The sequence below is a fragment of the Emydura macquarii genome, unplaced genomic scaffold, assembly GCF_026122565.2.
Source record: "Emydura macquarii macquarii isolate MOO-44397 ecotype Brisbane River unplaced genomic scaffold, CSIRO-AGI_Emac_v2 contig_2473, whole genome shotgun sequence".
NCBI lineage: Eukaryota > Metazoa > Chordata > Testudines > Chelidae > Emydura > Emydura macquarii.
In genome coordinates, this window is record NW_027132610.1 from 18,039,002 (window position 1) to 18,063,086 (window position 24,085).

Genomic DNA, 24,085 nt, shown 5'->3' on the forward strand with positions numbered 1-24,085 from the left:
TCATTTGGGTGTAACGAGTGTTATATCTAGCTCAGGTTCCAGATGGAAGACATGGAAGAAAGTTGCTCAGAATCAGCCTTATGGTGGAGAACAGCTATTAGTATAACATCACCTAAGAGGCTGTGGCTTGTACTACATTAGAATGTCTTGTTGTATGTCTTCAATAAATAATAGCATTATGTAACTAAATTGGAATGGCACATTAGTAATACACAAATAATACATTAGTAATACACATAATAACAAATCAGACTGGAGATTAAACGTACTGAATTATAAGCATGGGCGTTGTTTTTTATATTCTTTTAAAAACCTGCCTAAATAAAAAGTAATCAAAATACAGTAACTTTTAGCTTGGGCCTTAGTAGCCCCAATCCTTATTTCCTTTTCTAATCCAATTTCCTTTTCTAAGCCAATGGCTGGCCATATTCTGTCTGGCAGTGCTACTGGAGTGCTTGGCTGAAAACTAGTCATGCTTTCTTGTTGAGTTTAGCACTGACATGAAGTTTTGCATCTTTCTTGCCCCTCCACCTAAGTATCTCGGACTCTGTCTACACTTACCTCCGGGATTCGGCGGCAGTCAAAAGGAGTTACGCAAGCTATGCAAAAAACTTGCATAACTCTCGTCGACTTCTCTGCTCCTCTTCTGTGCGCCATCTTCATTGCACTGCACCATTTGCGAAGGTGGGATTAGTACATCGATTTCTGGATCAACTGAGTGGGTCTTTATTGACCGCTCAGTCGATCCAGAGAAATTGATCTGACGGTGGCGACTTTGCCGCTGTCAGTGTAGCCATAGCCTCAAAATGCCTTACAAACATTAACAAATTGAACTCACAATGCACTGGCTCAAGGTCACACAGGAGTCTTTGGCCCAGCTGGGAATGCAACCTTAATTTCCTAACTCACAGTCCCCTGCCTAACCATAAGACTGTGTTCCCTCTTAGAAGCCCAAATTTCTTCACTGATTCTACCAACATGGTTGGCCCTGTCATATGGTATATGTCACCTGGCCACCTCTTCTTCTTAGTGGAATGGGTTTAGCAATACCTTTGTTCTCATTTTTATTTCAGTGTTGCATCAGTGACATTAGTAAATTCTTTGCATGTCTTTAAAAAAAAAACTTTAAAGGAACTCTGTGTTGTGTTCTCCTACATGAAAGGAGAGAGATATCCAGCTTTTATTTTAATGCACAATTTAAGGGGCATTGTTAAGAGCTGAAGATGGATATTTCTTTTCACCCAATCCTTCTGCCTTTCATATGATGTTTTTTTTTAAATGTGCCCTAAATATGGAAAGAATATCAACTCAGTGAAACCAAAAGAGTGCAATAATTAAGAACCTGATCTAAAGCACAGTGAAGCCAGTTGTTTTTGAATTTGGATCAAGCTCTTTATAGATGTCTTTAGAAGACATGACTAAGACAAATTGGGAATCCAAATTCCTTGGGATAGATTTTAAAGTTAAAGCTGCTAATTTTGGAGGGAAGGAGGAGGGGAAGTAAGTATTTTACTTAATACCCCTTTTTCTAAACAGCCAGTTTATCTAGATCCAAAATTTAAGTATGACAAAATTAATTATTTTAGTACAACAGTTATAATAAAAAATATACCTAGATAGAAATATACCTAGAATCTAAATATAGGTACATTCACTAGGCCACTGAGAAGACCTAGGGCAGGGAATCACCATTTCAGAGTGATTGCACTAGTGTGTGTGTGTGGGCTTCTCTATTAATCTGCAGCTGGCTATGCACACTTTTCTTTTGTATTTTAGTAAGCAGGAGTCAATACCATAGTTGGCTGAGTTTTGAATTGAATACAAGTGCCGTTTTTGCAGTGTAGTCACTCACAAATTGTTACCATTGTATTAAAAAAATTAAGCAAATTAGATGTGGGTTCAGTAGCTGTCATGCTACAATATTTTCAATTAAGTTGACATCCTTTATTTCTAGTTGCAAAATTTGATCTTTAATTTTTTATAGTGCAACCCAATGTTAAACATCTTGGCAATAGATTTGTTTTGAGAATTTTAGATTTCAGTCAGAAGTGATACTAAATGAGTAAAACAGAACTGCTTGATAATTTTTATTTCTTGGTGTTCCCTAAGTGTACTTAGCTCAATAGTCTTGCCTTTATTTGACAATGACCCACAATATGATATTGGGCTAGATTTTTAAAAGTATTTAGGCATCATCTGGGATTTTTGAAAGTATCTAGGTGCCTAACATTCATTGAAATTAATGACTTTTAGGTGCCTCAGTGCTTTTGAAAATCCACCAGATGCTGATTATCAGAAATTGCTAAGGATTCAAGGATTTCATCATTTTTCAAAATGAATCAAGGAAGTGTAGTCTCTTATAGCACTTTAAAGTTTACTATCCAAAAAGTTAAAATCATTTATATAATCGTTTAGCTAGAATTTGCTTACATTAGCTCTGACATAATTTCCCTCTCACTTATCTCTCTGATCCATTTTGATTTTTATGTGGCAAAAGGATTTTTAAAAGGGTCTGTATGACTTAGGAATGCAAGTCCCATTGGTTTTCAGTGAGAAATGTGCTTCCATTTTGATTCAGATTCCTCTTCCCCCATCTCTCTACATACATATTAACATGTTCCTAACCTACTCTGAAACATGTCGTACCTTTGTATTGAATCCTCTGAGCTTGGTCCTTTTATGTTTGAGCAAAAGCTGCTCAGTTGACTGAGTTATTGGAGAATAAACATTTTCTAGTTTGTGTAAAACAAAACATTGACCATCTTTTAAAATAATTCTAAAAAGGCTGAAGTTTCACAATTGGTAGCTAAACAGTCTTAATAAGCAGTACGTTCTTGTGAGCTCAGAAAATTTTTAAAGTTATGAACTCTTGAAAACATTGCACTAAGCACACTCAGTAAAATGTTTCATTGAGCAGCTAGTTGCACAATTAAAGATAGATGTGATGTGAAGGTAATTGTATGGCTATTTTTTCAGAAATTTACAAGCTCAGGCAAAGCTAGAGAAATGTAACCTGTATTAAAGGTAACCAGCAGAGGGATTTTTGAAAACTGGTTTTGGAACCATTTTGCTGCTTTATGGTGTACAAAGAATGTCTGAGACTTTTGGGTGTTTTAAAAATATAATCAGATATGTCATGTTTGATCTTCCCTGTTTTTGCTGGAGGACTTCTGGGGGGGCGGGTGTCTCAGAAGATGTTTTGAGCTTTCACTCATTAATTGAAGGGTGTGTGTATACTAAATTTTTAAGTTAGCTCCATTTTCCCAAATGTTAATTAGCCATTGGTATTAAATTTTTGTTCAAAACAAAGTTTTGACATTGAAAATACAAATTCCTCCCCCTCTGTTTTTCAATTTTCAGTCTCATGACATATATCACAACATGATTTCACTGGTTTTCTGGTAACCATAGTCTAATCAAAAGGAAGAAATCATCTATTTTGGGGTCTTAAACCTTGATAGTGTCCCTCTAATTCTCATTTAATTTAATAAGTTTATTGAGTTTATGAATGTAATGTGTCAGAAGAATCAAAACATTTAGCTGTAAAATGTCTTATAGTATTGGGATGCATTTTGTTGCTGTGTCACTTGTCAGTTCTCCTCAGACCTGTGGGTTGGAGGAAGAAGGGGGCAAGAGCCTTTTTTTATCAGATGCTGTTTCGTTTTTTGACTCTTAAGTTTCTCTTTGAAAAGTTTTCAGATGTCTTATGTAGTGACTGTAACAACCTTTTCATGAAGCTGTCAGTTTCTAAGCATAAAAATTAGGATAATAAATGCAGCTACTCTAATTGAATGATGTATTTCAGTTATGAGTCTGACTTTGTTTTGATCTGGGATTATCAGAAGTCTCATGTTGTAGGTATGCTCTGCTATGTAGTGCCACTTGGTGCCCTTATTCCATGTTGTCACTTTTCACTTACATATTTATTCATGTTTCTAGCACCTTGTTGTCCAAAGATTCTAAATTGCACTACAGAATGACTGTATAAACTGCATATATACAGATCATTTTAGTATACTACTGAACTGCAGCTACCTCTAGGGTACAAGATGGCAGCCATCTGAAGTGCCCAGTAATTCTCTATAGAAGTAAGCAAAACTTACTATCTCATTGACACAAGTGGGTGGAATGTGTAATTAGCCTAAAGAGAATTTGGTGATGGCAGTAAGACTAATGATCCTACAATATTTGTGAAATGACTGTCTTGTGATAGAGTAGATTGAACAAGGCACTTACATCTCAGGAGACCAAGGTTCTATTCCTGATGACTACTGCATCATTCTGACCTTGGAAAAGTCATTTAATCTTTTTACTTATGTTAATGCATTGTTAAAACACTGCTTACCCACATCAGTTGAATGTGCTTTGAAATCTGTGGATGAAAAGTACTGTATGTGTGCAAAACATGCCCTTGATTAATTTAGTTTCTTGTTTAACTATATGATAATTGGCACAGCTTTGAAGATATACTTATTAATTTGTGCTCCCTCTGCTGGCTAGCGGTGCAATTACAAAGCAATATATTATAGGATCATACATGGCTATCATGGTATGTTTTTAATTTGGTTACAGTGGTTTTAAAAGAGACGTTGTCAGCTGACTCACTACTTATACCTTCAAATTATAATTTTTTAGGGGATCAATACTATAATAGAAAGCTTGTCACTTCTAATTTACAGCATTTACAGGAGTCACTGGTTTTAGTAAGACTACTGTAACTTAACTGAAGTACAGGATATCAAAGTCATAAGGACTATCTTAACTTCTCTATATGGTTTTCTGTTAAATTTTTGAGACTCAAACTAGTAGATGGTGACCTTGTGACACTGATCTGATCCAAGAAATGATAGATGTAGATATTAATTTTTGAAAGACTGTTGGTGCGTCAGAATAACAATAACTCGTTGGCTCATTGTATTATGTTGACCAGTGATTTGAAGGCAGTAGTTTGTGAACTTTTTCACACTACTGAATAATATATGCTTGTCTTTGTTTTGAAAGTCACAATGCAGACAAACCTATTGGAGAGTGTTAAGTGTGTGCTCATACAGTAGTTGAAACTGTTAAATTAGTTAATACAGTAAGGTTAGATCAAACAAAAAGTAAGGTTCTTGGAGACAGTAGTTCACCCATATTACACATATAGTAGATAATGTAGTATTTAGCTTTGCATTCAATATCCTAGTTAGTAATTGCAATATTGGCAAATATGGGAGAGTTAATATTATCAAATGGTATGAGAACTTTAACTTTGAATTTTTTTTTCTTTTTGCATTTAAATATGCATCCTTTATGTCCTGATAATGTAGTTTTTCTGCTTTTAATTTAGTTGAATTTTCATAAAGATGACTTGTAGATAGAAGTAAAACTGGGGTTGTACTTTTTTATATACAAAATGAAGGCCTGAACAAAAAGTAAATGCTGCTATACATTAGATATTTGTCTGTCTACCCTTCTCTCCTGGAAGTAGATTTAGTAGATTACTAAAGAACTAGTAGACTTATTACACATTACTAAGGAAGTGAAACATGAGTATTAATTGAGGGGATATTTAGACTATTTTCTTCTTGCCTATCTGACTCAGACACCCTGCAAATAGCTGGAAGAAAAAATGCCTTAAATATTCAGCATCTCTGTCCCCTCAATAATGAGCAGAGAGATCCCAAACCACATATGTGGTTTTGACAGTTGAGACATGAAGCAAAAACAAGACAAGATACCATATTGATGGTCACAATAAACCTAGTTCGATGAGTAGCCATCTGGACGCGTTACCCCTCGATTCTTTAAATCTCCTATAGCCTTTTCTATCCACTTTTGTCTCCAGCCCTTTCTATACCTTCAGCTACTGGTTGACAGCAAGCAGTGAGAGAGAAATATGAGTGAATGATTTCCCCATTATACACCATAAATTTCAAGGCCAGTTGAAATGGTATTTTGTAGACCCCCAGAGAGAGATTTTGGGAACCTAGTTAGGGAAATTTGTCTGTTTGGGAATAGAGGAGGCTGAAGGTGAATTCCTAACAGTCAGGAACAGAGTGCTAGCACCCTGGCAGGCACCTGGTTAGCCCTTTGTTTATCAGTGATGTCTGATGGATGGAGCTGTTTCATGTGGAAATGAATGGGAGGCATCCAGAGCAATCAGATTGTTTTCAGACAAGATCTCTGTTGCATAGGTGTTCTGATAAACTTCTCAGATTGAAAAGCAGATGGGATAATTTTTTGATCTTGAAAGAGTGGCCTTTACATCCACAAAACTTTTAGTTTACCTTAATAGACTAGTTTCCTTTCTGGTCTCATATCAGGCTCCTCAGACTATATTCCAGGTCCTACAGCTTTAGGCTTCCTGCGTGGATACTTTTTGACTTCCAGATGGATTTGGCAGTGGAATTTAGGCACTTTGTCCTTTGATTCTTAGACACACAACACTAATCATCTTGGAAGATGAAATATGCAAGGTTTCTTTTTCACTTCATGTGAGTCTTACCGTTCATTTGCATTATCTGTAATAGATTTTGAGGTTTAAAAAGTTTATGTAGGTACATCTCGGTCTGCTTTCATCGATCTTTAAACTTATTTGCACATAATGATGAAACATTTTCTTACACTGTAAAATCATGACATTCTAACAGTAACTTTATTCTTATTATAGTCTTACCGGGGTGTGATCCAAGGTTCCTTTAAGAAGGTGTCATGTTGTGACCAAAGTGGGTTAGATGTGACTTCTTGGAATTACTAGGGGGAATAACATAAGAGTTCTGCAAAGAGTTCCCAGCCCCTGCTTGGCCAAGGAACCTTGGGATCAGTGGTCTGCATACTCTAATTTGGTAAATTGGTAACTAACATCATGATTTAATTGCCTAATGATGTGGGACAAAAAAAAACACATTTTAACTGTTCAGAAAATCATAGAATATTAGGGTTGGAAGGGACCTCAGGAGCCCAGCTACTCAACCCTCTGCTCAAAGCAGGACCAATCTCAACTAAATCACCCCAACTAGGGCTTTGTCAAGTCGCAGCTTAAAAACCTCTAAAGATGGAGATTATTCCACCACCTCCCAATGTAACCCATTCCAGTGCTCCTAGTGAAAAAGTTGTTCCTAATATCCAACCTAGACCTCCCCCATTGCAACTTGAGACGTTTGCTCCTTGTTCTCTCATCTGCTATCATTGAGAATAGCCTAGCTCCATCCTCCCTGGAACCCCCTTTCAGGTAGTTAAAGGCTGCTATCAAATCCTCCCTCATTCTTCTCTTTTGCAGACGAAACAAGCCTAGTTCCCTCAGCCTCTCTTCATAAGTCTTGTGCTGCAGCCCCCTAATCATTTTTGTTGCCCTCCACAGGACTCTCCCCAACTTTTCCACATCCTTTTTGTAATGGGGGGCCCGAAACTGGACACAATACTTCAAATGTGGCCTCAGCAATGCCGAATAGAGGGGAATAATCACTTCCCTCGATCTGCTGGTAATGCTCCTACTAATGCTGCCCAGTAGGCTATTAGCCTTCTTGGCAACCAGGGCACACTGCTGATTAATATCCAGCTTCTTATCCACTGAAACCCTTAAGGTCCTTTTCTGCAGAACTGCTGCCTAGCCCATCAGTCCCCAGTCTGTAGCTGTGCATGGGATTCCTCTGTCCTAAGTGCAGGACTCTGCACTTGTCCTTGTTGAATCTCATCAGATTTCTTTTGGCCGAATCCTCCAATTTGTCAGGGTCCCTCTGTATCCTATCCCTACCTTCCAGGGTATCTACCACTCCCCCCATCTTAGTGTCATCTGCAAACTTGCTGAGGGTGCAATCTATCCCATTCTCCAGATCATTAATGGAGATGTTGATCAAAACCAACCCCTGGGATGCTCCACTTGTTACCGACTGCCAGCTAGTCATGGAGCCATTGATCACTACCCGTTGAGCCCAGTGATCTAGCCAGCTCTCTATCCATTTAATAGTCCATTCATCCAACCCATACTTCTTTAACGTGCTGATAAGAATGCTGTGGGAGACTGTATCAAAAGCTGCCACCACTGAGAACAGTCTAGCTCCGTCGTCCCTGGAACCCCTCTTCAGGTAGATGAAGGCCACTTTCAAATCCTCCTTCACTCTGCTCTTCTGCAGACTAAAGCCTAGTTTCTACTTTGAGTGATTGCTCATATTCATTCCAATATAGGTGAGTGCAGGCCATCGTGCACTGGTTCCCATAACTTTTTTTCCCTTAGCAGACCCTGTAGGGTTGGCCTAGGCGCCCCCTGGAGTACCGCGCTCATGCCGCAGTATATGAGGTGCCGCCGACCTTGCGGGCCCTCAGTTCCTTCTTTCCGCCCGTGACGGTTACTGGAACGTCTTGTCTCTTGCCTTCTAGCAAGTAGCATTCCCTGTTTGAATTGTTCTTGTTGTTAGTAGTTTAGTGATTAGAGTTAAATAGTTAAGTGTAGATAATTTAGATATTAGATTAGATAGGTGCCCTTAGGGGCTTAGTCAGGCCATACCTGGCTCTCCAGGTTTTAAAGCCTGTGCTGCTTCCGGCAAACTCTTGCCAGTGAGTGACCCCCATGATCGCTGCCTCAAATGCCTGGGGGAGCAGCATCGTCGGGATAAGTGTAAAATATGTAAGGCCTTCAATCCGCGGACTCAGAAAGAGAGAGACATCCAGCTGAAGGCTATCCTAATGAAAGCTGCACTCCTCCTGGACTCTGAACTGGCATGTTCCCCTGCGGCATCGAGCGTCTCCTCGGTGTGGAGCGCTCCACCGGCACCGGAGTCGACCTGCTGCCGCCAGTCTCCGGTGCCGAAGAAAAGGAAGCGCCAGGGTACTGAGCGCCAGGACTCCCCCGCACCGCCTGCGTGGCCGGGGTCTAGTCGGGAGATGCACCAGCCACGGCCCGCTGAATCCACTCCGGCACCTGCATCTCTGCGCAGGGAGCCCTAATGGCCATGCCTACGCCTCCGTCCCCCCCTCAGCCACGGGTGCAGGAACCAGTATCCCGAGGTAAACCCGCGCTGGGTGCCTCAGGTGGGTGATCGAAACCTCAGTCAGTGACCAAGTTTCCCCCCAGACGGCCAGAGAGGGTAGAGCGTGCCGGCTCCCCTCACAGCTCTGTCTGTGAGTCGTCGAGCTCCTCCTCACCGCGGCACAGAGGAAGGTCCACAGTACCGGAGGCATCGCGCTCGAGGTGGCACCGATCCAGATCTGCCTCGCACAATGGGCGCAGCTCCCACTCCCGCACCCCAGCACTGAGTCCTTCGCCTCCACGGCACTGGTCCCGATCCCCGGAGCGGAGTCGGCGCGGATCCCGGTGCCAAAGGAGCCTACACCAGTGGCGCAGACTACTGCGCCTTGTCACAGATTGTGATCCTCAGAGTCGGGCTCGGCATTGAGGAGGCATGGTCGGCACCGCTCCCGGTCCTCGAAGGGGAAGCGACACCGGAAGTCCTCGGCACCGAGATGGAGGTCGTCTTCCTCAAGTTCGTCGAGCCGCACGCCTACCCATCGGCACCATTCGCGACGGCAGCGACACTCCTCCACTTCGTCGGCGTCGTTGCGGGGCAGGTCCCTGGCGAAAACGGGCAGGAGCCGCTGGCACCGCTGTAGTGGCTCGGGGTCCCGCAAGGGCAAGTCCCGCTCCGAGGCACCACAGCTGGCACTGATACCAGCACCGGGGTGGCCACGAGGACCGTGGCAGTGGCCATACGGGGTCCATGGGGGGCACAGATGGGACAGGGCACAGTATCTGTCCCATCTTCAGTAGCACACCGGTACTCCCTCCCCCCACACCTAGCCAACCGGCTAAGGGCCATTCCTTGGAGGAGGAATCGGACCCTGAGGAGGGACCCTCCACGGGGCCTGTTCCACAATCCTCTTCCCCGATGAGGCAGCCGCCAGGGACCATAGAGCGCCCGGCCCTGAAGTCAGGACCCATCAACAGCTCCTTAAGAGGGTGGCCAGCAACCTCAATATCGAACTGAAGGAGCTCTCCGAGGAGGAGGACCCCCTCTTTGGGGTAGCTGAGTCGGCCGGACCATCCAGAGTGGCCCTGCCAGTTCATGAAAGAGTCCTCAAGCTGACCAAGGCTCTCTGGCAAACCCCTGCCTCAGTTGCCCCCACCTCCAAGGGCGCTGAGAAGAAATATTATGTGCCATCTGAGAGGTTTGAATTCCTTTACACTCACCTAGCCCCCGGGACCCTGGTGGTTGACGCGGCCAACCAACGAGATAGGCAAGGTGGCCAGGGCATCACGCCTAAAAACAAAGATAATAAGAAACTCGACCTGTTTGGCCGCAAGGTATACTCCACCGGGGCCTTACAGTTACGGATTGCAAACCACCAAGTGCTCCTAGGCCGCTACAATTTGAAACTGTGGAATTCAATGCGCAGGTTCGTAGAGGGGTTGCCCCAGGACCAGGCGTCGGACTTTGCAACGGTCCTGGAGGAGGACGCCACGGTGGCAGGGGTGGCTTTGCAGACTGCCAGCGACGCTGCTGACACCACCTGCAGAGCCATGGCCTCTGCGATTGCCATGCGGCGGTGTTCATGGCTGCAGTCTCCTGCGCTGTCCCAGGAGGTGCAGCAGTCCATCCAGGACCTGCCCTTCATTGGGGCAGGCCTTTTCTCCGATAAGATGGATGAGAAGCTGCACGCCCTAAAAGATTCTAGGGCCACACTCTGGTCATTGGGCCTGTATACCCCCCAGGCCTCGAGGCACCAGTCTCGGCCACACCCCCAGTGCCAGGCCCAACCACCCCCTAGGCCGTTGCCCAGGTCCTCTCAGACCAGGAGGGGTCGTGATAGAAATAGGGGCTTCGGGTGCTGCGACCACTCGGGATCATCCGCGGCTTCCCAGCAGGAACCTTCTAAGGGGCCCAACGCCAAAAGACACTTTTGATGGTGCGCCCGAGGGTGGCACCAATACCCTTACCGTGGATCCACTACTTCCGTTTGTGGATCGGCTCAGACCCTACTACCCGGAGTGGCACAATGTTACATCAGACCACTGGGTCCTCGGTGTAGTTCTCAGGGAATATGCCCTTCAGTTTACGGCCTTCCCCCCGGACTCCCTTCCCACCCCGTCCTCCTTCAGGGACCCCTCTCACGAGCAACTCCTTTTGCAGAAGGTGAATTCCCTCCTCCTCGGGGCTGTGGAAGCAGTCCCTCCACAGGAAATAGGGAGGGGATTCTACTCCAGGTATTTCCTCATCCCCAAGGCAAAAGGGGGCCTGAGACCCATATTAGATCTCTGCCATCTAAACAAGTTTATCAGGCGTCTCATGTTTCACATAGTTTCCCTAGCCTCCATTATCCCTGCTCTGGATCCAGGAGATTGGTATGCCGCCCTCGACCTAAAGGATGCGTACTTTCATATTTCCATCCTTCCCAGGCACGGGTGCTTTCTCAGGTTTATGGTAGCTGGCTGCCATTACCAATTCTTGGCCCTGCCCTTTGGCCTCTCGTTCACCCCCAGGGTCTTTACAAAGTGCATGGTGGTGGTGGCAGCCCACCTGTGCCGCAGAGGGGTCCAGATCTTCCCCTACTTGGATGACTGACTGATCTGGGAGAGGTCCAGGGCCCACGTGAGGAATAGCCTGACACTCACCTGCGCGACATGCACCAGACTGGGGCTGCTCATAAATGAGCAGAAGTCCACTCTCACCCCTGTGCAGTGCATAGATTTTATCGGGGCCACCCTAGATGCCACTCAGGCCAGAGCTTTCCTCCCACAGCCTCGCTACAAGGTGATGGCCGCCATAATCGACCAACTTCACAGGTCCCCCACGATGACAGCCAGGCACTGCCTGCAACTGTTGGGACACATGGTGGCCTGTACGTATGTGGTGAGGCTGGCTCACCTCAAACTCAGACCTCTCCACATGTGGTTAGCCTTGGTGTATGCACCAGCTAGGCACTCCTTGAACAGGGTGGTCACAGTTCCCACACAGGTCCTGACCTCCCTGAACTGGTGGAGAACTCCCGGGGAAGTACTGAGAGGGGTTCCGTTCTGAGATCTGGCCCCATCAGTCACCTTCATCAATGGATGCTTCGGACATGGGGTGAGGGGCCCACATCAGCACTGACTTGAGCACCCAGGGGCTCTGGTCGGAGGGGGAGAAGAGTCTCCTTATCAACATCTGGGAGCTCAGGGCAGTCCACCTGGCTTGCAAGATGTTCCTCAGATTCCTGAGGGGCAGGATGGTGCAGGTCCTCATGGACAACACAGCAGCCATGTTCTATATGAACAGGCAAGGGAGGGTGCGTGCCTCGGCCCTTTGCCAGGAGGCCATTCAACTTTGGGACTTTGCGCTGAGGCACGCCTTCCATATATCTGCCTTTCACTTCCCCGGGGTCAGGAACGATGAGGCGGATCACCTCAGCAGGTTGTTTCTACCCCGACACGACTGGTCGCTACACCCGGAGGTGATAACTTTTATCTTCCGCAAGTGGGGTGTTCCCCAACTGGACCTGTTCATGTTGTCCTGGAACAGGAAGTGCCCGAGGTTCTGCTCGCTCCGGGGTCGCAGGCCGGGCTCCATCTCTGATGTGTTCCTCATAGATTGGACGGAGACCCTCATGTATGCGTTTCCCCCATTCCGCTACTGCCCAAAGTCCTCTTGAAAATCAAGAGGGACAAAACAGACGTCATACAGATCGCTCCAGCCTGGCCGAGACAGCACTGGTTCAGCATGTTGCTGGACCTGTCCATCGCCCCGCCAGTGCTGCTCCCAAGGTGTTACGACCTGCTGTCCCAGGACCAGGGTCACCTGCTGCACCTGGACCTGGACTCCCTCTACCTGACGGCATGGAGACTCTGTGGCTGACAGAGGGAGAGAGAGCCTGCTCGGCACAGGTCCAACAGATTCTGCTGGGCAGCAGAAAACCTTCCACTCAGGTTGTGTACCGGGCCAAGTGGAAGCGGTTTACCTGTTGGGCGGAGTCCTGGGGCATCCCACCAAGTTGCTCGCCTATACAGGAGATCCTGTAGTACCTGCTCCACCTCAAGCTCCACGGTCTAGCGCTGGCCTCCCTGAAGGTGCATCTGGCAGCCATCTCAGCCTTCCACCAGTCGATGGAAGGGAGGTCATTATTATCCCATCCTATATCAGTTAGGTTCCTCAAAGAGGTGGAAAGGCTGTATCCGCAGGTCCGTGATCCGGTGCCTCCATGGGATTTGAACCTGGTCCTCGCCAGACTAACGGGACCTCCCTTCGAGCCCATGGCTACATGCCCACTGCTCGTCCTCTCTTGGAAGGTAGCCTTCCTGGTGGCCATTACTTCAGCTAGGAGGGTCTCTGAGATAAGAGTCTTAACTTTGGAGCCCCCCTACACCATCTTTTATAAAGACAAGGTGTGGCTGAGACCCCCCCGGCCTTCCTGCCTAAGGTGGTGTCTCAGTTCCATTATAACCAGGATATCTTCCTCCCCGTGTTCTTTCCAAAACTGCACAGGTCGGAGGAGGAGCGGAGATAGCACTCGCTGGATATGAGATGAGCCCTCGCCTACTACATTGAGCGGACGCGGCCGTTCCGGAGTCGACACAGCTGTTCGTGGCGGTGGCAGACTGGATGAAGGGCTCACCTGTCTCCACCCAGTGCATTTCCGCCTGGATCACCGCCTGCATCAGGTGCTGCTACAAGCAGGAGAAGGTACCGCTTCCAGGAGCTGTTTCAGTGCACTCAACCAGAGCCCAGGCCTTGGCGGCAGCCATACTGGAACGGGTACCCCCTGCAGGACATCTGCAAAGCAGCTACTTGGTCGTCGGTTCAACATTACGTCCCACTACGCCATCGTGCAGCAGGCGAGAGAGGATGCGGGCTTCGGCAGGGCTGTGCTCATGAGAGCAGCTCACCGATGACTCCTACCCACCTCCAAGGTATGGCTATTTAATCACCTATACTGGAATGGATATGAGCAATCACTCAAAGTAGAAAACAGGGTTATTTACCAGTAACTGTTGTTCTTCGAGATGTGTTGCTCATATCCATTCCACACCCACCCTCCGTTCCCGCTGCCGGAGTCAGCAGAAAGAAGGGACTGAGGGCCCGCAGGGTCGGCGGCGCCTCATATACCGCAGCATGAGCACAGTACTCCAGGGGGCGCCTAGGCCGACCCTACAGGGTCTGCTAAGGAAAAAAAGTTCCGGGAACCAGTGCACGGTGGCGTGCACTCACCTATATTGGAATGGATATGAGCAACACATCTTGAAGAACAACAGTTACTGGTAAGTAACTCTGTTTTCCTCAGCCTCTCCTTGTAAGTCATTTTCATTGCCCTCTGCTGGGCTATCTCCAATTTGTCCCCATCCTACCTGTAGTGGGGGGCCCAAAACTGGACACAAAACTCCAAATGTGGCTTCACCAGTGCTGAATACAGGGGAATAATCACTTGATCTGCTGGCAATGCTCCTACTAATTCAGCCCAATATGCCATTAGCCTTCTTGGCAAAATAATTTTGTGTTGTGTTGGGATATCATGTTTAAAGTAATTAAGACACTAACTTATTTCTGTTCTACTGGTACTTTCGTTCTAAGTGTTTGAGGCTTTCATTTCCCAGTATATTCCTTATTAGTCTAACAGATTTCAGTTTTTCCGTGATATTTATGCCAACTTTAAATAGAATTTTCTCCAAAAATTGCTATGCTGAGCTAATGGAGCAGCTATCTTTTCTTTTCAGTGCACATCTGCGCTTGATGGTGCAGGGTGTGAGGGAAGGGGAGAAATTTAGACTTCTCATACCACTTCCTGGATAATACCTGCTAAATGAATAGAGGAATGAGTCAGGCGGGGTGTTCTTCCCCCCCTCAAGAAGGCTCTAGAGTAGGAAGAAAATTATTCCAAAGAAATTACAAGAAGATAAGAACTCTAGTAGCTACTGGGTATTGGAAGCTATTGAATTGAAAAATGCCAGCTGAGCTAATTAGTTGTCTATTTGACACAATCAGTTGAAGTCCCTACAGGAGCCAGTTGCCACTCTGAATTCATCAACTAGAATCATCAATAATGCTTCTTTTGTAAAGAACTTGTCTGTGAGCAAGCCTATTTAGATTAGAAGAACTAAGTAAAGCTCTGAGTTTACTGCAGGCTGAGTTGAAGTTTGCTGTTCATTGGCTCTCACCAGCCCTATGTACAGCATTAATATAACAAATTAATATTTAGGGCTCTAGAGATATGGTATGCACATTCACCTTTAGTGATCATAACAGTTTACCTTGAATGTCATCATTTTAGGTCTGTTAAATGCAGAGTGTTGTTGTAGGTGTTCATCATGTCACCAACTGTTGCATTAAGTACATGGGGTACTGAACTTAGCTCATCTTTAGCCTAGTTCTGTGGTCTCCTATACAACTGAAGTGCAGCTATTACAATAATGTACAATATTTGACTACCAAAAATATATCCAGCATCTAAATTATAGCACACCAGTCAAGCCTGTACACCAGTTCAATGTCATCAACCCTTGCAGGAGATAGAATTCTGATTTGGCAGTCATTACTGTTCTATTAATCTCTATAAAGGTGCGCAAGATCAGCAACCTTAAGAATAGTTTTTTCTTATATATTCTGCTAGTGAACAACAGATTTTTGTTTTCTAGGTAAATAGCTGTAATAATACCAATGTAAGTTCTTGAATAAGTACCTTAGTAGTCAACTGTCTTATAGCTAAAATGTTTGTGAAATTAAAAGGCAAGAAAGAAATGTTTTTAAGACTGAAGTCCTCACTCAGTTTAAAAAAAAAAAAAAAAAAAAAAATCAGTGGGAAATTTGCCTGAATGTCTTCAGGCTTGGGCCCAAAGTAATCACAGGTAAGCCTGGAATTTATTAGAGTATAGGGGCACCAAAGCTTGTACAAGACTGGGAAAAAACACTTGGTCTGTTTGATGTACATAAAAGCATTTAAGATAGAGAAGCTTTGAAAAATTGGGGTTCACCTATATGTGCCTCTTAAAAGAAACAACCAGTTGTAGTAGTGTAATACTCTGAATGATAAATTATCCAGAATTGCTGATCTGGAAGAGTTTTTGTCCATCGTGTTCCACATCTGAAGTCATGAAAAAGACTATGAGGTGACTTCCCTTTCTTGTTAATGTCATTTATGACATAGAATAGGTCAAGATATTTTTGTCCCTTTGCTTTATAAACTGACATGGTTCTTTCATCAGCTGGAGTACAAATGTTTTTTTACTAGGGATTCAGCGCTCCTTCTGTAATTATGAAATCTGCTTTAAATTAAATGCACTGCAACATAATTAGCTTTCAGTGGTTGCTTCACAGTTGCAATAAACTACTAATTGATCAAATAGCACAGTGTTTCTCAACCTTTTAAGTAGCAAGTACCCCCTAACTTCTGAAAATTTTAATAAGTACCCCAACATTCAATTTTCCACTCTGAGAAATACAATCTTTGTCCCCTTCATCACTGGACGACTATATTTCTCGTTAAGCAGGAGAGTTCTGAGTTCTGCAATGCTGTGTGGCTGTGGCAGATCAGAAAACCCCCTGCTATTTCTCCCCTCCCCTTCCTCTAAATAGGAGCAAAGGTCAATGCCAGCCAATCACCTTGGCCTGATGACAGGGTCACGTGGTGTTCTCCTCACACAGATGTGGTACACTTGTGAGGTATGAGCAGACACTAGTGGCCCACCAGAGTGGATAGCAGTGCTCCCCATGGCCATCCCTAGGGGAGGTGCGGGCCTGGGTCAAATCACACTGTGTTGGGCCCCTCTTAAGAATTTTATACTGGTAAAATCTGGGGCTCTCCTAGTTGTCAATTTCACTGCTCCAGTTGAGCAGTGAGATTGACAAGTAAACCTGCAGGTAGAGCTTGACTCCAGGACTGGGCAAGCTGCTGGGCTCTCCGCCTGGCTTTCTGTGCACTGGGTTTTCAGCAGGGGAGGGGAACTTCCACCTGGGCAAGTTGCAGGCGGCTGCCACCTGGCTGCCAGCTCAGCAGGTGGACAACTGCCATCTGTTCCGAGCTGGGGCGGAGGAGGCTTCTGCGCAGGCTGGGACCTGGGGATGTGGGCAGGCGTCAGGCAGCTGCTGCCCATCTTCAAGCCAGGACGCGGGAGGCTGTGTCTCAGCTGAGAGCTAGGGTATGGGTGGCAGCCACCCAGCTGTGAGCCCAGCTCGCAGGGCGCAGGAGGCTGCCACCGGGCTCCCACCTGGGAGCTGGGACTGGGCGGGACATAGGTGGCTGCCACCTGGCTTCCTGAAAAGCCAGCAGTTGCCGCCCAAGCTGTCTCAAGACTAGGCCAGTTGCCGCCCAATTTCTCAGGACTGGGGCGGCTGCCATCTACCTCTCAGCTAGGAGGTGGGACCAGGCAGGAAGCCAGCAGCTGCCGCCCACCTCCCCCAGAGGTTGCTGCCTGCCTCCCAGCTGGGAAGCGGGCAGCTGCCACCTGGCTTCTCTGGGAAGCGGGTGGCTGCCGCCAGCCTCCCTTCACTGGGTTTTTTGCTGCATACCCCCGTCTGTCTCTTGCATACCCCCAGAGGTACGCGTTGAGAAACTATGGAATAGCATACCGCTACTGTTTCGTAGAACTTAAAAACGAGACTGCATGATCTTGGCAAACTGTAATAAAAAGAATGTGTACTTTAATGTTCATAAACTGTTTTAAGTAACTGCCTAATTTGGTTTATAAACTAACTTCTCCCTCAAAAAAAATTGATCTTCAATTTTTAATTTCTGTTCTTGTGTGTTTTAAGTTGTCTGTAGCAATAAAATACTAAATTGTGTAAGTCTAAATGTTACACATTTAGGAAAAATATTTTGAGCATTAACCTGGAGCCCTTACATTTTTATCTAAAAATACAAAATGTTAATTGAATTAATAACTTCAGTATATTTTCTCTCCTGTTACCCACAGTAAATGACTTAGGTTATAATAGTGGGTGTCATTTAAAACAGTACCTTTGCAACCAACAGTGATTAAACTTTTATATTTATGGTATTTTTCATTCTAAGTATTGGGACTAAAAGGTAAATTGTCCTTTGTAGTAGTAAACAGACTTAAAAAAATAAATATTAGGGTTTTATCTACATTATATTTAAGCACTTTTCAGGTAAACTACATCTGCCTGATGACGTTCAAAGTGGTTTAATTGAATCTTTTGCTCTTCAATCCTAAAATACAGGATGTTGTTTATATACTAGTATGGAGGGAAAGAGGAGGGTCTTGCAGCATGCTTTAAGTGGTCAGATTATGGAAATGTCTAATATTTGAAATTTCACTGCCCACAGCCAAACCCCTGGACTAAGTGCTTTCTCTTGCATTTTGACCTGAGTTTTGTAAACTAATTTGTCCAAAAGAGCACAGCTGATTTGGTGGATTATGAGTGGAGATGTAGTCACTGATAGAACTGAGTCCTGACCCAGTTGTGGCTTTTAAAGGGCAGGTCTGCACTGAAAAGTTATCTAGATATAGCTACATCTCTCAAGGGTTTGAAAAATCCAGAATTCTTTTGCAACCTAGCTACTACCTCTCAGGGAGGTGAATTACCTACAGCGATGGGAGAACCCCTTCAACTGCTGCAGTGTCTGCACTTAAAATGCTATATTTTGGGTGGAGATCTAGCCAACGATGCCTCAAATGTGTCAATAGAAGCAGACTGGAAACCATTGGACAAAAGAGAAAACACTGAGTTATGGTCCTGCTGCTCTGTCACAGAATTCTCTCTTCAACCTCAGATACAGTGAATTATAGTAACCCACTCTGAAGTTGACACATGCACAGATGGAGCACTCTGGCTAGATCCTCCACTTCAAGGTGAATTTCTGTGGATGTTGGATTGGGCCATTGGTGCACCACTGTTGGTTTAAGCAAGAACCTTAAAAATTTGAATGCAACATTTCTAATGTAATTACATTTTGTTCTAGGGAAGAAATCCTTTTTTTCTGGAGCCAGCAATAATTATAACAATTACTGATGGGAGTAAATTAACTACTACGAGTGGGATACAGGATGAGGTAAGAGCTGATCTCTGTTTCTTATCTACTATACTAGACTTTCTGATGGAAGGCTGGTTAGGATTACAAATTATTTAAACATGTTCACATGTACATAGGCTAATGGGATAAACTTAACTTGTGTTTCCTTGAGTTGGAGACATTTTTATATGTAATAGGAATGTGCTAGAAATTATTTGAAAGCCTTTTCAGCACTAAAAACTTGAGCATTTTTAAGGAGTATCTTTAAACAGATTTGAATAGTTTCTAAAATACTCAGTTTACCAGTTTCACAGTCTGACTAAAAGCATTGGCAGAAGTATGCACTACCATTTTATTCAAGGTTATTGGGATATTAGTTCAATATTCTTATCAAATGAGTTATACATGGCTTTTTAAAAGGCTTACCAGAATAGATTTGTCCTACTGTAGTATATACATCTTAAAAAGTGTAAGCATGCATATAGACCAAATTTAATGTGGTGACCTACTAAGGATGGGAACCATGAACCAGAGAGCAGGTTGGGACATGTGAAATACAGAAGGAGAAGAGATTACTTCTGGATATTATAGCGGTCTGTTTAAAAGAATTATAGGCTGTACTCTGAAATGCCATTTAACAATCTAAAACAAAGAGGTAAGCTGAAGAGGAGTTAATTTCAAATTAAATCCATACATATACCTTAGAATACTTAAAATAAAAAATACTGGGTACATGCACACAAAAAACTTTACAGATCCCCATAGCTAAAACTCTGAGACATTAAATTGTTCTTCTTTGCTTGCTCATGCCATTCCATGTCAGGTGTGTGTGTGCCACATGCCCTGGTGCCAGAGATTTTTTTTTCTCAGTGGCATCCATAGGGTTGGCTTTAGCGCCTTCTGGGGTTGTGCGCGCATGCGCTGGTATATGGGGCACCGCGGCCCCTCCCCCCCAGTTCCTTCTTACTGCCTGAGATGGTGCTGGAATGTCCTCTTGCTTCGGCAAGCTCTTCTAACCCAGTTGTTCGTTTTATACATAGTTAACAGTTAGTTTAACTCTTAGTTTACCTGTTATATCATAGATACGACCCCAAGGATGGGGCATGCCCCAGTCCCCGGCTTCAAACCTTGCGTGTTGTGCAAGAAATCTGTGCCAGTGAATGACCCTCACCAGAGCTGCCTGAAGTGCCTGGGAGAGGCTCACGTGTGAGACAAGTACAGGATCTGTAAATGGTTCAGACCTTGCACTAAAAAAGAATGGGACATTAGACTGAGAGCACTTTTAATGGAGTCAGCTCTTAGACCAGCCTCTGAGCTGGGCTGTTCAGACTCAGTGCTGAGTACGTCGGCATCAGTGCGGCATGCCCCTCCGGCACAGAGTTCCTCCCGGCATGGATCACCAAACCCGGTGCCTAAGAAGCAGCACAGGAAAAGACATACCGGGAGAGGGCACTCACTAACACCAAGGAGGGACAAAAGGGGCATAGGGGATGAGGCGAGACCTAAACCAGGTTGCTTGACTTCACCGGGACTTGGGTCAGCAGCAGCCTCACCCCTTAGAGTTCCCAGCCCAATTCTGGACCCGCCGCTGACTCCTGGGAGCAACAGGGGCACTGGCACTTTACGGTACTGTCCATACCTCAGGCATTCCAAGTGGCCAAGGACCTCTTGTCGATTTCCATGCCACCAATGCCTTGAGAAGGGAGACCCCTGCACCAGGACTTCAGGTCAGTACCATTGACTGCAGGGCCATCCAGAGGCAAGCCTGCAGCAATCTCTGACACCAAGACCTTGCTCCTCGGCCTCACGCAGGTCGCCAATGCCTCACCAGTGGGTCACCGGACCCCCGGCACTGGTCCACGGAGCTGCATCGCTGACAGTCGGACTCATGGCACCAGTCTCCACACCCACAATACTGGTCCTCAGAGTTGCAGTGCTGGTCCCTAGAACACCAACGCTAATTTCCGGAGTCTCAGTACTGGTGTCTGTCTCGCCAATATTGGTTGCTGAAGGACAGCCACCGATCTCCGGACACACGGCCACCCGCCCCCTCAGGTCCCTGGTACTGTTCCCTGGTACCAAGACACTGCTCCTCCCAGTACATTGGGGAAGTGGAGGCGACATTGGCACTGCGGTGATCACCAAGAGAGGGCTTCTCAGAAGGGCATGAAGTGGCCCTGCCCACGAGACAGACGACCACTGCAGCAGCTGCAGGCTCCCCCATGGACTCCCTATAAGAGCTTGGCCATATTCCAAGGCCCATGCCATGGCAGTTTTGAAATTCATGGGGGTTTTCCCCCATCCCAGGGTCACACATGCAGCATTTGCTCTCTGGGCTCTGGGAGAGAATGTCAGCAGTGGCCCCTCACCCCAGTACCTGACTTAGATGTAGAGTCAGACCAAGAATCTGAGACTGCTGCAGTAGCTCCAGGAGTGGCCACTCCACCGAGGGAGGAAGAGCTCATCCCTCCACCCTTGCTGGCAGTGTCTTCTTCCTCGCCAGGCGAGGCAGTAGCGGGGCCCTCTGCCACTGTCCCACAGAATGACTTTAGAGCACACCAAAAGGTGCTCAAGCAAGTAGCCTCAAACCTGGATTTAGAGGCAGAGGAGCTGAAGGAGCCCACTGATGAGCTTTTTGACATCCTAGTGGCAGCAGCCTCATCAAAGGTGGTCCTCCCGGTCTACCAAGGGATTGTGAAGCTAGTCAAGGCCCTGTGGCCAACCCTAACCTCCCTGCCCCCCCTACATCTAAGCAGGCTGAGAAAAAATATTATGTACCTGCTAAGGGGTTTAAGTATTTGTACACTCATCCTTCCCTGGGGTCGTTGGTGGTAACAGCTGCCAACGAAAGAGACAGAAGGGGTAGATGAGTTCACCCCCCACTCACTGCTCATGAGTCAGATGACATGGAATGGACATGAGCAAACACTTGAAGAAGAAAGAACGGTTACTGACCTTTTGTAACTGTTGTTCTTCGAGATGTGTTGCTCATGTCCATTCCAGAGCTCACCATCCTTCTCCTCTTTTGGAGTTCTGGCAAGAAGGAACTGAGAGTGAGGGGGAGGCAGGCGGTGCCCCTTATACCGGTGCATGTGTGTACGACCCCAGAGGGCACTAGAGCCAGCCCTACGGATACCACTGAGGGGAAGAATCTTGGGCACCGATGCATGTGGCGTGCATACACCTGACATGGAATAGACATGAACGACACATCTCGAAAAACAATAGTTACAAAAGGTCAGTAACTGTTCTTTTCACCACCAGATGGCATGAGCTTCACTGCTTGTGAAGTGTAGCTATTACTAACTGCCTTGATTGTCAGATTCTTTTCTTAGATGACTAGTGAGTAGTTCTCTTCTGATGCAATGATTCTGCTCTGGCTTCTTCTGTGTACCATCCTTGCAACAGAAAAACATTGCTACTGGCTGGTCTATCTTTTCAAAAACAAAGGCTAATGTCTGAGCCCCAGTTAGTGTTGGTGGTTTTCCTTTTTTTTTTCCTTTATTTTCTCTTGGAACAGATTCTCAAACACTTTCATATGGTGCCTCACATTTTAATATAGAAATTATCTTACTGACGTCCTCCCCTCTTAATTGCAGTTGTGCAGACTTTCTCCTGTTTTCATGGTATTACATTCCTGTGGCAATTACAGAAAGTGTTTTTGTGGAAAAGTGGTGATAAGAAAGCATGAAATGTATTTCTAGCTTTCTTTTAGTGCACTTAAGCTGACAAGGAGCAAGGGAGGAGGAATGGCAAGGTTACATAATGTGACCAGCCAGTTCTTCATGGACCACCAGCAAGTAGTCATGAATCAATTTGAGAATTTCTGCTTTGGAATATTGGATATTTTCACTTAATTTTTTTTGTCTTTGGACTAGTCTGGTTTTTTCTGCCTTTTGAGTGGTAAGTATTGAAGTAATCCAGTATTGCTTCCAGTGTGCTTGCATTAACTTTCTTCCCAGAGACACATTGATATTGTAGATTCGTGCTTTGGAGATCACCCTGATGCATCTAATTGTGAAGTTGGCTTCAGGGTCCTTGAGCTGTCAGGTACAGATTATGGCTCCCCGTAATTCTGATTAGTCCAGATGTTTTTAGAATTCTTCAAAGGCTATAGTATGACTGTCCTGCTGGCAGTTCATTCTGTGGCTGATCAGTCTACTTCAGTCCAGATGTGATTAGTTTGTCAATATCACTACTAGACTAACTTTAAACAGTCTGCAGATTTCTGTTTTCCTACCATGCTTTGAGTGAGGGCAGTGCCCCACCCCTGCAGCTGTTAAGGTGCTAGAAGCTTTTAAGGCCTGACTCTGGACAAACAGCCACAGCTAATAATCAGGAAAGCCATCTGTGGACACTCTGGATCTAGCAAATAACCACTTAGTATCCAACCTCCCTTTCCTGAGCAAACTAAGCAAAATGTTCTTGAAAATGGTCTTCAGCTTCTTCTATACATTGCTGAGATCTTGAACCTCTCCCAATGAAGTTTAGTACTGGGATGTGGAACAAGAACTACGTTATATATGCAGATCAGCTACGATTTTCTGTCCACTGACGAAGGGAGGGAGTTTTCTCAGATTACTAGATCTTTCTGCAACATTTGCTACTTTTAGCAACAGAATACCATTCTGCTTTGACGTTTCAGGGGTTATTGGGAACACAATGAGCTGGATGAGGTTCTTCCCTTAGGATTGTACTCAGAGTGGTGATAAGTAACTTCTTTTCTGCTACCAGACCATTCGTCTGTGAAATCCCTCTGTGCACTCACTATAATTTTTCCTATCTTGTTCTTGATCTAATGGAACAGATGGCACTGTGCTTCCTATGGTTAAACAAATCACCAATCCAGAAGACTCTGGATCACGCAATGCAAATATGGCTACTTTTTGTCCTGCCGGTGTTCTAGTATGTTTTACCTATGAGCACTAGTAGCTATAATTCTCATTACAAGAATATAGTGGAGGATACCCCATACAAAGCAATAACAAGCTGGATACATGGCTTTGTTGCCCTTTGACTGTTTTTAAGTGATGGGTTCTGTTTGGGAAAATGTTCACCTGTCATCTATTCTGGTCACTTGCGGCAGCAAAAGCAGACTTACAGAGCAAGTATCAATCTGGCTGTTCAGAGAGAATTTGCTTATTCTCTCCCATGTGTTGTGAAGCTGAGGGTT

General features: G+C 45.3%; 1 protein-coding gene across 1 annotated transcript in view; it reads left to right on the forward strand.

Annotated features, from left to right (window-relative positions):
* Positions 1–24,085, forward strand: part of INTS6 (integrator complex subunit 6) — a 94,676-nt gene that overhangs the window by 11,811 nt on the left and 58,780 nt on the right. The window contains exon 4 of the mRNA XM_067563072.1: positions 18,862–18,951. Within this exon, the coding sequence (XP_067419173.1) occupies positions 18,862–18,951 (90 nt within the window). The remainder of the gene's footprint in view (positions 1–18,861; positions 18,952–24,085) is intronic.